Genomic DNA, 14,751 nt, shown 5'->3' with positions numbered 1-14,751 from the left:
TATGCATTTGTGTATGGATGCCCTAGAAAAAGTGCAGCTGATTCTTTTCTTGTTCTTTTTAAAGATATTTTAATTCTTCATTTTTAGATAGGTAATACACTCACATGAATCAAAACCCAAACAGTGTAACACCTTCCTTCCATCCCTTCATCCCCGTTTGCACCCCATTCCCTTCTCAATAGGTGTCCTTTTATGCAAATATAAATAATTGTGAATCTATATTCTTGTGCCTTTTCTCTCTAGTGGCAATTTTTTAAAAAAATTCTGTACCTTCCTTTGCTTTCTTCACACAGAGATTTATCTTGGAGATCTTTCCATGTCAGCTTCCTCATGTTTACAGAGGCATAATTTTTCATGAAGTGGATGTATTATCATTTATTAACCAGCCCCCTATGAATAGACATTGAGTTGTTCCCAGTCTTTTTCTGTTACTAACTACTACAAGAAATAACCTTGAATATGTCACTCTGAATATTGGTAAGTCTATTTGTAGTATAAGTTTCCAGAACTGGGATTGCTGGGCAAAAAAAAAACTTATAATTTTGACTGATATTGACAAACTAATACTAATCTGCATGCCTACCAGCAGTGTATGAGGAGAGATTGTTTCTCCAACAAAGTTAATTTTTAAAGAATTTTAGCCCACCTAAAATTGATTGATGAAAAGTGTTTGACTTTAGCCTATTGATAGATTGAAAGTATTGCCGATTTCTGACTGAGTAAAGTTATACGATTTTTCATATGTGTAAGGGCCATCTGTATTTCCTTTTCTGTACACTTTGTATACTTTTCTCTTGGCTTTTGAGTCTCTTTCTTATTAATTTCTAGGAACTCTGTATATTGGGGAGAGTAACTTTTTGTGATACAAATTGAAATACTTTTTTCCTGGTTTGTCATTTGGCTTTTTACTTTTTTCCCCCCTTGATTTTTATTTACTTAAATTTGCTAATATTCTTTTTTATGTCTTCTGTATTTTAAATAATAGTTAGAAAAGCCTTGGCCATTGTAAGGTTATAAAAGTGTTCTGTTTTGTCATCATGTACTTCCAGGGTTCTTTTTGTCTTACTTAAATCTTTTATCCATTTGGATCTTACGTTGGTTTATAGTATAAAGTTTGAATACAACGTTTTTTTTGTTTTGTTTTGTTTTTTGCATGGGCAGGCACAGGAAATAGAGCCCAGGTCTCCCGCATGGCAGGCAAGAACTCTGCCTGCTGAGCCACCATGGCCCACCCTGAATACAACTTTTGTTTTAGAGGACTATCACGTTTTACCACACCATTTATTGAATAACTGCTGGTAATTCAGTGCCCAGTAGTTTGAGATGCCATGTTTATCCTATACCATATGTCTTGAATCAAATACACCATTTTTATGTGACACAATTATTTCATGCCCCAAAAAGAAAGAAAAAGCACTGTAAATTAAACTTTGACACTTTGCCAGTTTGTAAGGTACAGCCTGACTCCAGAGATGTTAAGATGTGGGGAAGTGTACATCTTAGAATTCTGGAATACAGTTCTGAACTTCCAAATGTGTTTGGTGTACTTCTGGACTTTCTATTTTATTTCACTGATGTGTCTCTTCCTGTGCCAGTGCCGTGAAAGAAAAAAAAACAGTAGTTTTAATTATTGAAGATGTGCAGTCTTTTAAAAGATATAATAGGGCTATTTTCCCTCCATTGGTCTTCTTTTTTTTCAGTGTTTTCCCAACTATTCTTGTTTATCTATCCAGATAAACTGATCAGAAAGCGGATTTCTAAAACTCCACTCTAGGCAGCTTCTCCTTGGACTCTTGCAGTTCTTTTTTCCTTCTTTCTGCCTCTATTCTGCTTAAATTGTTAAAACTTGCACAGAGAAGACCTTATTAGACCTGAAGATCACCTCTAAGCCTGGCATCAGAGTAGCATCTCTGAAAATTTGTATATCTTTTTTACTTTCTTCTGCTGAGTTTTTACTTCAGCATTGCTGTACTATCCATTCCTGATTTCTGTTTTCACCATTGAATAGAGATGCTTCTGTGAGAATTCTTAAAATCATTTGACCTTCTGTACCTTGTATATGTATTTGCTCCCTTTTTTCAGTGAAGAGTGCAGTTCCCTGGATACTCATGGAAAAATCTGAAATGCTTGCAACTGCATCAGGGTTTAATGTCATCCAGTAATACATTTACCGATAGTAAGAAAGTTTGTTGTTTTGCCAGTTATTCATTTTAACATTTTAGCAGTTTTAATATTGTATTACTAGAAGCTTGACTGCTTGTATTTATTAATCATAAAAGTCTTTCTTTTTTTTTTAATTGAAGAATCCTTTAAAAGAGTGAGTAAATCCTGTGGAAAATGGCCTTCAGTGACTTTACATCAAGGACTGTGCGTCTTTACGATAATTGGATCAAAGATGCTGGTGAGTAACCAACTTTCTTAATTGAGGCTCATCCTTCCTTTTTATGTCAGATTCCCATTGAAACAGAATCACAGACTTTGCAACTTAACACACCCTCATAGATACCTTAGATACTGATTTTTACTACTAGATAATGAGGAGGAAGTATCAAAGATTTCATTGCAGATGTGTTTTAAATTAGAGGTCCACAGATGTTCATTGCAATGTAAGTGAAAATAGCCTAAGTATCTAGTGAAGGAAACTGGTTAATACATGATGGCACGTTCCAATTTGGTGGCCATCAAAAGTGATTTTGGAGGAGTGTACTCTTAGGCTCGCTCTGCCCTAATGCTCCTAAGGGAAATAACAGTTACTGCCAGCAATGGCTCTGTCTTTGGGGATTCTTGAATGGGAGGGGCTGCACCCCTTCTATCCCCAAAGGTATATCAGAAAGGGCAGGGAGCGTGTTCTTGGGAAAGGAAAATCCCTGAGTGATTCCTCAATGCCTGCCTTTTCCCCTTGCCCATAAAAGAAAAACAAAATCAGTATTATAGAACATTTAGTGACAAAGAAAGAAGTTTTAAATATGTTGAATGAAAGTAGGTTATAAAACCCCACATAGAAAATGATCTTCTTTTGTGCCCGTTAGGAGTTCTCTCTGGATAGTAGGGTTGTGGGTATGTTTTATTTATTTATCTGTCTATATTTTTTTAACCACAACAAACATGTGTTGCTTTTATAACTACAAAAATTAGTTTAAAAATATTAACAAAGATAAAAAAAATTAAACTAGATAAGGGATCAAGCTGAAATGAACTGTGGACGTCGTCAAAGCTAACTGCTCACATTAGAATTGAAGAAACTGAGTCACAGAGATGTGACCATCACATGATCATGGTTAGTTGATGGCAGAAAAGGTTAGAACCTATGTTTTCTGATTATGATTAATATTCCTGTATTTGGAACTCGATTTATGTACATACACACACTACCATCGCCACTTTAGATTCGTTCTTGCCTGTCAGCCAGAAATCATGTGCACACCAAATTGAGGAGGTAAAAGCACCCCCTCTTGGCACCTATGAAAGTTGGAATTATATTACAGTTTACAGTGATTTATGATTGGCATCTGTTTTATGATTAACATCTCTTTCACTAGACTGCTAAAGACCAATTTTAATTCACTAAAAAAGGTCCTGACAGTTTTGCCCTGGAGAATACCTAGGATCTTTTTTAGTGGCTCATAAGTAGAGAAGCTTCAATTTAAAATAGCAATGGAGAGTGATTATTTGCATATTTTCTTCTTACTATTTTTTCTTAGTTTTTCAACTTATGAAATGATGCAAAGAACATGTAGGTTTTTGTTAAGTTCTCCTTCTTTAAAAATATATAGTAATATGTTCTCATATGTTCAAAATTCAATTTAGATACTAATTTTAATTGCTTATCAAAGTAAAGGTGTACCTTGCTACCTGAACTCTCGCTATTTGAAGTAGGGAAAAAGATTTGGGTACATTTTTTGAGGTAGCACTGATTAGAAGAATGGATCTCTTACTATCCAACTCTGCTGTTTGCTATCCTAAATGCAAGAACCTAGGAGATTCAGGTAATCACTCTTCTAATTCAAGAACTAAATTGGACTATGTCTAAATGATGAGACTATGTAGATATTGATCACCATCTATTTAGTTCTAGAAGTTATAAGATGTTTTAATGTGAGCCACTTCAGAATTCCACTTCCACTTTTATCCATGGATCAATAATTTACTTTTTATTAGCAATGCTAAGTAATATTTGATTTTTAAAAAATGACAAAGGGCTAAGGATGGGTAAAGATAGGGAGTGAGGAGAGTTCTAGAAATGACACTGCAAACAGTACAGGGTAGCAGAGAGAAAAGGCAGAAAGAAGGCAGGGAATACTGCAGATCTGAAGTTACATGAATTTGAAGGCGTGGAAGAGGAGTTAGGATAGAGGGATGTCTGATGAGAAGACCAGGATTTAAGTTCTGACACTGCTTTGACCAGCTGCATGATCTTGGATTATTTATTTATCATCTGTGAATCTTAGTTTCTTCATTAGCAAAACAGATGAGAACAGTACCTACCAGCTATTGGATAATATGTAGGAAAGTGCTCTGTTAATTGGGAAGTATTCCAACAGCAATGGTGGTGGTGATTTTTACAGATGATAGATGGAGGGGGGTTACTTTAAAATAATTTTAACGTAGCATATCACTTTTAAAAAAGAAGTTTCTTTGCATTGCTTTCTTTTTCCTGCCAGGGTCTGGAAGGGTTAAAATGTTTTGTGCTGAGACGTGCAGCTTTATGAGAACACGGTCAGGTATAACTGGAAAGGTTTTTCCTTTTACTTAGTGTGGTATTGATCTCTAAGAGCCATTAGAAATCATTTCTGGCCATTGTAGTCTAGTTTTACTTTGCTTACGCTGGCAAGTTTTGAACCCATGATCAAAGGTCAAGAATTTCAAGTGGATTTTTGGCTTTGGCCCTAATCCTAAGAGGTCTTGGGGGAAACTTACTAATATTCATTGGTTTTTCTGATTGCTTGAGAAGTGGGGATCATGCATAGTTATTTCATGTGGAAAATTTCACAGTTACAGAATTATAAAATTATTTAATAAATATTTAACCTATAAAAAGGATTTGTTAGAGTCTTAAATATGAAGTGTCAGATTGAAAACAATGTCATTTTGCACTACAGAAGAAAGAAAAAGTTTTTAATGCTTAAAAATCAACTTTCCTAAAAAAAAAAAAAATCAACTTTCCTTATATTTGATGGCAATAATGACTTTTTTTAGACGTTGTTTTTTGTAGTATGATAGAATATGAGTAAGATTGTTTGCTATTGTGAACCTTTAGTACTTTACAAAGTACTGGAAGTGCATGTTTACATTTCCTTCCAGATTCTTCAACTTATTGGTGCTTGGAATTTTAAAGGGTGTACTCTTTGAGCTAGTACATGCTGCTTAAGAAAAGAGCACTCTCTTACAAGTAGTTGGTGGAAAAGCTCATTAATATTCTATGCATGTGGCACTTGTACTTTTTCTGTACTCTCTCTGGAATGCTCTTAGACAAATTAGGTTAGTAATAAGCCAAAAATTTGGTAATCATTGGAAGTCTTCCTGCTTTCCCATCCTTTGCTCTTATCTTGGCTCTACTTATGACACTTAAATTGAACTCTGATGCCAAGTAGGAGGGTGCATGAACTATAGTTAGGGGAAAATACTTCCTTTATCAACCTTTTGTCTCTGGGGAAAGTGCTCACCTCACCCCTGCGTGTAATTTAATTGGTGGAACTCCTGCATGTAATTTAATTGGTGGAATCATAGACTGAGTCAGAATTAACTTTAAAAGTCATTTAGCATTCCCCTTTACAGCAAGTCATCCTGCACACCTGACTTGTTGACTTCTCATGGTGGGGAGCTCAGTACCTAACATGAACGTGAACTCCCTATTCAAAGGTAAAGCTGCTGATGAGGGAGAAGGCAGGAAATGTGAAGAAACCAAGAGTTATGGACATCATAGTAAAGATTTGCATTTTACTTATTCAGTAAGGGAGAGCTCATTGAAGCTGGGGGATAATCTGAGCAGAGCTTTATTTTTAGAAAGTGAATGTGGTAGTTGTATAGAAGATGGGATGTAGCAGATTGGGTCAGGAGGCAGAGATACCATGTAAGAGACTATCGCAGAGCACGTAGTAGAGGGACACGGTGGCCCTGAATGTAAGTGAAGGAAACTTGGTCACACGCAGAGCTCCTGGTTCTTAACTCTGATAGTTCATCATGGTCACTTAGGCAACTTTTTATAAGGCGGATGCCTGGGACTCGTGTCCTACAATTCTGGTTCAGTTGGACCAGGGTCCGTTTTTTGTCATGTGATTTTTAAATATTCCAGAAGTGATTCTGAGGTGCTGTCAGAGTTGAGATCTGCTGGAATAACTGTAGGAATGCTGATGGAGCCCTTAGGTTATGCTGGGCACTTTTGATATAACAACTCAGTAAATCTTCTATGAGGTGGTACTGTTTTATGCCCAATTCACAGATGAGGAAACTGAGCATGGAGAAGTTAAGTAAAATTGCCCAAGGTCACATTTTTAGACCAGAATTAGAACCCTGGTCATACTCTGGAGTTTGCTGAAACAGGATAAAAATCTTGCTACTTTGTTTTATTTTCTTGCTTGGAAAATAATGTGCAATTAAAGTAACCATCATTTCTCAAAAGATACGATTTTTTAATCAATAGAACTTGAGAGTCATGCACAGGATTTTAGGAAAAGGTATGTGCTGACAGTGATAAATTGCAGGAAAAAAATATTTATTTTTTATTTTTTTCTGCTTCCTAAGCCAGCCCAGCATGCTCTTCCTGGCTTGGTCTCTTTCTGTTGCTACCAGAGAAAGAAAAGAAAGATGTTATCATTTGATTCTTTTCTCTCCATTGAATCAATGAAAGAATAAAGTAAAAAGGTATTTCTAATTCAGGAATTAATTTACTGACACTTAACATACTCATGACATCTGTTAGTAACAGAAACATTTGAAATTGCTTATAAAGAAAAAAAAAATGAAAATCACCTATACTCTCACCAACCAAAAGTAATAGTGTTAATATTGTTCCAGAGGTCTCTTCGATACTGGTTTTAAGTCTTTATTTCATTAAGCATAAAAACCAGACATAATTAATATGGTTTATAATGTGCATGTATTTAAGGTTTGTATTACTCACTGGTAGAAGACACATGTGTTTGGTCAATTCTGATTCTTTCCCATGTCCCCAGTTCTGTGTGACCGCTTTTATTTACTGAGACTTCTCTTGTGGAGTATGGGCCTGTTGCTAAGTCTCCTGGTGGCCATTTAAGCTGCATGTGGCAAACACCGTCCAAGGAAACATGCCATTGTTAAAGGAGGATAATCGAGCCAATAAGACTTCAGTGATATGTAACCAAGTAGTTGATTTCACTCAAGGCTTTTCCTTCTTTCAAACCGTGAAACATCTTAAAATGAGAAAATTTTGTGAATTTTGCATTTTTAAGAATGTTTGTCAGCAAACATTGAATTTCTCTTTTGTGCATGATACTTCTCTAAAGTCACTCTTTGCCAAGAAGATCAACTACTTCCTTTTGTTAAATCTAGTGATACTTTTCAGTCCACATCTTATTTGCCTTCTCTGCCATGTTCGATACCTTGTCTCTTTCCAAAAATTCACTTTCCCCTTGACTTCAGGATGTCTCACTCTTGTGGTTTTCCTTCTCCCTCCAGCTGCTCATTCTGTCTTTACAGTTTTTTCTTCTGCCACTCATCCTTTAAATGTGGAGTCCCTGAAATTCTGACCTTAGACATTTACTCTCCTTGCTCTACCCACTTTTCTGAAGCCAATCTCATGACCTTTGTAATTCGTCATTTATTTATTGATGACTCCCAAATCTACATCTCTGGCCCTGATCTCAATTTCAGACCCATATATCCCGGTGCCTGTGGGAATCTCCACAGGAATGTTTTTCAGTTATCCCAAATGTAAGATATTCTAAAATATAAGTCATCTCTTCCTGACCCACCTTGCCCCTTCTTCTGTGTTCCCAGTCTCAGTGAGGGGTATAGTTAACCAAACAAAAAATCTGGGCGTTCATCTTAATGTCTATAAAAGAAATCTGTTTGTTTAACCCAGTATTCCCAGTAGACCCTCTTCTTTCCTCCCTTTTTGTGCAAAATCTTTAAATATCTTGCTTCCATTACATAGCTTGGGACAGTTTGCATAGGGTATGAGGTAAGGAACAAATTTATTTTCCTTCTGACTAGTCAGTTTTCCTGTCAACCTTTTTTGAATAACCTCTTCCCTCCCTGCCTGATTGTGGGCTTTCCTTTATTGTATATTAAATTCTTAAATATCTTGGGGTCTGAAGTAGAGCTGACTGTTGACACTATTGTTTTTTTGAGACAGGACATCTGTTAGTATATTTGAGTAAGACCCATGTGAATACAGAATAAATCATTTTTAATAGCTAAAGCCATATCCTAATACATTAGTTTGTCAAATATGAGCTCTCTAGCACTAAAATCGACAAGTGAGCCATTTATCATGGAGTTCTATTAAAGAAATTTTTGCATTGGGTGTAAAGTCAGTCACAAAGGGGTTTTCAAAAATTTTTAGTAATTGGCGACTGTAAATGATGACAGTTGAAATGAGCATAGACTGTATTCCCCTCTTTTTCGAATTTATAAAAGTGATGGTATTTAGCATACTGATGTCCATCCATGCTGGATTTTGAGTCAGATGCACCTGGAAGCTTGTCTATACTTATTTTCCTTCATAATGCTCTAACTTCATGTACAATTTAGTCAAATTACACCTGAAGTACTTAAAATTACCGAATTAATCATATTTCACATTAAGTTGCTGTTTTTAATTGGACTCTGGAGGCTGGGCATTGGCAGTGATCAGGTGAATTTCTGTATCAACATTTTGAGGTAAATACTTCTACTTTTGCCCAGAGTCTCATGTTGGGTAGCCAACATTTTGGACATCTAGAACCCACATTTTGGATTTATGGATGATGCTTAAGTCCCTTTCAGCTCTACAATTCTGTAATACTGTGTATATGGAACTATCCCAGTCTTGTTAACAAAAGAAGAGAATTAAGAAGCAAATACATTTTTATATATAAAAGAAAATCTTGTTGGAAAAACTCTAAAATGTTAATGGTGGCTATAGATGAATGGTTGGATTTACTAGAAGTCCTTTTTGCTCCTCCAAATCCATCCTTTATCTTATGCTGGCTCCCAGAGACTACATCCTACATCCATGGGCTATCTCCCTTGCCCTCTGGTGTTTCATTGGAATCAGCCAATGGACAGCCTTAAGAGATTTGAGAGAGGGAAGAAGGTGAGTTAGGGTATCTGTTTCCCTGGCCCTTACTTGCAGAATTGTCTTGAGCTAGCTGAATCCCTCAACAAAAGATCCAAGCTCCTCTAAAGTAGGGCTTCTCCACATGATTCTTTCCTTCTGCATTCTGATAAATACTACTTCCCCTTACCCCCCACCCTGTTTTTTAAAATAAAATTTTATTAAGATTTATTCATATACCATATAATCATCCAAAGTATATCATCAGTACTTTACAGTATCATCATAGAGTTGTGCATTCATCACAATCAATTTTGAAACATTTTCATTACTACAAAGAAATAAAAATGAAAAAGAATACCCAAAACATCCCACACCCTTCATTCCTCCTTTTATTTATTTACTTAATTGTCTTTCTAACTCATCTGCCCATACACTGGATAAAGGGAGTGTCATTCACAAGGTTTTCACAATGATACTGTGATATCATAACAGCTGTATAATTATACAGTCATCATCAAGAATATAGGCTACTGGATTACATACCAACAGTTTCACGTATTTCCTTCTAGCTATTCTACTACATTAGAAACTAAAAAGGATCATCTATATAATGCATAAGAATAACCTCCAGAATAACCTCTTGACTTTATTTGAAATCTCTTAGCCACTGAAACTTTATTTTGTTTCATTTCTTTTTCCCTTTTGGTCAAGAAGGCTTTCTCAATCCCATAATACTGGGACCAGGCTCATCCCTGGGAGTCCTATCCCATGTTAACAAAGAGACTTACATCCCTGAGAGTCATATCCCACATATCACCTTGCCCTTTGAAGCCTACTGGTGGTAACAGCCCTGCTGTGTCAAGTCCCAGCATGCTTCAATATGCCTGATATCCCTGCACTCTGCCCAGAGACGCTGCCCAAATAGTCCACTGTCAAAGCTAGGATCTAGGTGCTTGTGTAAAAAATATTAGTTGCTGTTGGCTATTTCTTAGCTAAGTGCATATGCATTTACATCTTGTTTTTCTCTTAGATCCAAGAGTTGAAGACTGGCTCCTCATGTCCTCACCTCTGCCACAAACCATCATCCTGGGACTCTATGTCTATTTTGTCACTTCTGTGGGACCAAAGCTCATGGAGAATCGAAAGCCCTTTGAACTCAAGAAAATAATGATAACATACAATTTTTTTATAGTACTCCTTTCTGTGTATATGTGTTATGAGGCAAGTGTTTTCAGTATTCCTAGTGGGAAAATTTTGTGAGTTTTCCTGTTTATCTGTCATTATGTTTCTTCTTATGACTGCAAGGGTAACTTTGAGATTTAAGGAACTTGAGAAGTTGAGCTCACTAGATCAGCTATTTACCTAAAAAAAGTTATGTATAGACCAAATAATGAATTATTTAAAGAATTTCCATATAGTACACCTCACAATTAGTGAGAAAGATTGACATCTTGTCCAAGTACTGGCACATAGATAATCTTACAAAGATTGGCTGAATTTATAAATGGTAATTTTGAGGAAACTGCTACTTGGAGACATTAAGTAACTTATGCAAAATGATATAGCTGGTAAGTAGAAGACTGATATTTGAACCCAGGTCTGTCTCACATCACCGCTCATTCTGCCTCCATATTGAGTTACCATCATTATGATAGCCCCTTTGGTTTCTGCATGCTCCCATGAGCTATAAGATGGTGCACTGTTCTTGTCTGGTTTAACTAGGTTTTGAGGGGAGCAGTAAGTGAGGAGGCTTATCCTTTATTGGCAATTAAGGAGAATAGGAATCATCTAGGGCCCCAAAGCAAATGCATGAATCTTCTCCCTCTTTGCTATTATTAACATGCCTCAGCCACCCTCACATACAGGTTTTTCTGGGATTTCATGATTCTTTTTCAATACCAGCAGGCTTCGCCATCCTCTACTCCTTATTTACTTCTTCTACTGCACAGCTTGTGCTTACTCAAAACTGGGGCTCGCTCAGATCCCAAAAGCCCCTCTGGCCTCTCTTGACCCCACCACCTCTCCCTTTCAACCTGGATCCTGCTACTAATCCACCTGATCGGGTCACCTTTAATCTAGTTTGACCTTATTTCTCACAGGCATTCTGAGGTCTGGACTCACTTTTCTACCTTCTATTTCTTCTACTTTATTTCCAAGCTTAACTCATAGGCCACTCTTACTATCCCTTCTGGAGTGTGAGCAACTTAAAGGGAAAGAATGGTAGGGGTGGGGAACAGAGAAAACACATCCTCTTAGTGTGTCACCAGAGATATGATGTAGCATATGACAGTTTAGTGTTAAGAACACACCTGGAAGTCAGGAGACAGGAACTGGTTAATCCTGATGCTGCTACTAACTAGTTGCCTAATTTTGAGCAAGTCGCTTTACCTTATAAAGTCACGATGGAACCATTTGTCTCTCAAGTCCCTTCATGCTCAAATATTCTTAGGTTCCGTGTCTGATTGTGTCATTGATTGTGATATTGCCAAATATATTTCTCAGGCTTGGAAGGAGCCCAGTTACAACCAGTCAATTTGAGTTCATGCATTAGCCATTACAGATAAAAAGAAGGCTTGAAAATACCTGAATTTAAGATGGTTTCTATCTCTCATTAATCACTAATACCTGAGTTACTCATATGCCAGTTTCAAGGTTTGTTACCTGTCAAATGTAAATTATGATTCTTTCTTATTGTTAGCCTGAAAGATAGACATATGTGTCAAAAGCTCCATGGGTTGTTGGAATGTTCTTAAACAAAATAGCAGGAAGGCAATAAGTCCCATATATATATATATATTTTTTTTTTTTTTGACATGGGCAGGCACTGGGAATTGAACCCGGGTCCTCTGGCATGGCAGGCGAGAACCCTGCCTGCTGAGCCATTGTGGCCCACCCTGTTCCATATATTTTTTAAACAATTTGTTGACAACCAAGCAGCATGTCCTTTTCAGGACTCACCTGAGCACATGATTTATAGTGTAGAGTATGATTTCATCTGGTACACAGAGTGAAAACTTCCATTAGGAATGTGAAACCAAATACAAACAAGGTGCTGGGGAGGCACGTCAGACCAAGAGAACACACACGCCTGACTTTAGTGTCTGAACCTGCTAGTTACTTTCCTCCAGTCAGACACTAAAAAGAGAGACCAAGTTACATGACATCACACAACGTCTCCTTTCAATGCAGTGCTTGCTTGTGGTAGGGTTAGGTAGGGAATTATTCATAGTAGTTTAAATTAATAGTTCCTGGACTTTAACTGTTAGTTGTACCAGTCAGAAAAGAGTATGAAGACACTAACAAATTGGGATTTTGTAAAACAGAATTAGCTATTTCTGTGCTATATTCCCTTATTCACTTGAGAAATTTTATTGGCTTGTTTTGTAAGGTATTTTTCTCACCCATGAAATATATTTATCATACTTCTCGGACTCTTAATTTTTCAAGATTTCATAATTTAGCAACTTAGCAGTATAATTAAATTATCTTTTGAATCAAGCTAGGAACTAATCAGAAAAGGACAGTGTGTTTTAAAATACCATATTTTTATTTGTTCTCTCTTGTTTCTTTTCCATATTCAGATACTCAGAATATACTTCATAAAGCCTTAGTTTTAGAAGTTAATTTATGGTAAAGTCGTAATTTTAGCTTTAATAGTAATTAAAAATAATTTGAAGTTTTGCTTCCGTGGAAGAAAATGATATAGCCATTATACTCAGGAAGAAAACATTCTACGAAAGATGCCGGCACTTATGCGAATAGGATGACGGAAGAGAAGAATCTGCTCATTTTAGCATCCTAGATTAACGAAAACATTGAATATAGGCATTAACTTAAAATTGGAGCTCCTGGCTCTTCATTTTCAGATATTGTTTAAAAAGATCTTCCCACCATCCAATGGAAAGAATGTTGAAATCATCTCTGAGTTACAGTTGAGCCGGATTGACAATAATAGGGTTATTCTTCCCACACTACCTTAAGGTCACGTCGTGGGTGTGTTGGAATTAAGGCTGCCAGAGTACCCTGCCTTGTTAAGAGAGACTTTTCTTCTTACTTGTCATGTGAATCCAAAACAAAACTGGGACCTGAGTACTGGATTTGGTCAATCTTGATTATGAATGACCATTTATTTATTTACTGATTGAAAAGATTGGAAATAGCAGAACAGACTGAATTCAGACCATGTTATTCTCTTGAGTGTCTGCAAACACACCCACACATTCATATACACATGTAAATACGAAAAACCGCCTACCAGCAAAGTAGTCCCAATGTTTTGTTCTTTACTCTATTTTAGAATAGTCATCACAAGATATGGACAATTTATTCAGAACACAGATTATATATGTAATGTATGGGTTTGTGATTTTTGGAAATTCTTGTTGCTGTGTTATCAAGCTCACTCGTGGATTGAGTGTGTCTTTCTCTCTACACAGTTATTGCTGATTCAACTGAGATTATGTAAAGAACCGACATAATCAAAACTACCTTTGTTTTCGCTATTGAGCAAACACTTCCTTCTTTAATATGTATGTGCTCTCTTGCAGTTTGTGATGTCTGGCTGGGGTACAGGTTATTCATTTCAATGTGAAATTGTTGATTATTCACGGTCACCTGCAGCTTTGAGAGTAAGTTTCTCTTTGGAAAAACTTGTAACTCAAAGTCAATTTAAATAACTTTTTTTTTTTAATAATCTGGCTTCTTTAATTAGCATGTTTTTATTTGTACATTGTTGTAGCGTGTACCATGATTATATTTCTATTTGAATCTATTCCATTGTATAGATATGACACATTTCAATTATTTCTCCTACTCTATTTTTTGGAAGAGCTTGAAAAATATTGTTGCCAGTTCTCTTTAAATATTTTATCAATTTCAACAGTGAAATCATTTTGCTTGTCCTTTTCATTATTGAGAGTAAATAACTTTTTTAAGAGTCTATTTCCTACACTGGATATAAATTTGGAATGAGTAAATGACTCTGCTATCAAATTATATCTAGTGTTAAATATCTAAAAATTATAAGAAAGAATTAAAGAAAGTCTGGTGGGGAGTTTTCTTTCAAATGAAAATTAGTCCTTTTTAATTTCTTGAATTTAACAAAGAATTCATATCTATGTGTTTCTGCAGATGGCACGCACCTGCTGGCTTTATTACTTATCCAAATTTATTGAGCTATTAGATACTGTGAGTATGTGTTCATCACATTTGGTAAATATTTGATGTTTCAGTGAAAGCAATAAACTGCTATAATTCAGTTGTCTGATAACTTTGGTTTTCTCTCCTCCTCAGGCAGACCTACTATTATCTTTTACCTTTTATTATCGTAATTTCACAGAATAGATAGGATAACCTTATTTTTTCAGTATTTTTCAAACTCCAAAAGGATTTTTTCTATATCTGCCTTGTGATTAAGATAAGCATGTAACTGTCAAATACTCTACAAAGCTGCATTTCATCTTTATGTGGATAGAAGATGGTTACTTTGTAAAGCAAGTTCAGGAAGCAAAAAA

General features: G+C 36.0%; 1 protein-coding gene across 1 annotated transcript in view; it reads left to right on the top strand.

Moving 5' to 3' along the window:
- The window catches only part of ELOVL7 (ELOVL fatty acid elongase 7), a 102,586-nt gene that overhangs the window by 60,031 nt on the left and 27,804 nt on the right, over nucleotides 1-14,751 (top strand). The window contains exons 2-5 of the mRNA XM_077117240.1: nucleotides 2,304-2,401; nucleotides 10,269-10,459; nucleotides 13,786-13,866; nucleotides 14,369-14,425. Coding sequence (XP_076973355.1) covers nucleotides 2,338-2,401; nucleotides 10,269-10,459; nucleotides 13,786-13,866; nucleotides 14,369-14,425 — 393 coding nt within the window. The 5' untranslated portion in view covers nucleotides 2,304-2,337. The remainder of the gene's footprint in view (nucleotides 1-2,303; nucleotides 2,402-10,268; nucleotides 10,460-13,785; nucleotides 13,867-14,368; nucleotides 14,426-14,751) is intronic.

Source organism: Tamandua tetradactyla, chromosome 9 (assembly GCF_023851605.1).
Source record: "Tamandua tetradactyla isolate mTamTet1 chromosome 9, mTamTet1.pri, whole genome shotgun sequence".
In the NCBI taxonomy this organism is placed as follows: Eukaryota; Metazoa; Chordata; class Mammalia; order Pilosa; family Myrmecophagidae; genus Tamandua; species Tamandua tetradactyla.
The sequence above is the reverse complement of the archived record's forward strand: the minus strand, read 5'-3'. Positions and strand labels throughout refer to the sequence as shown.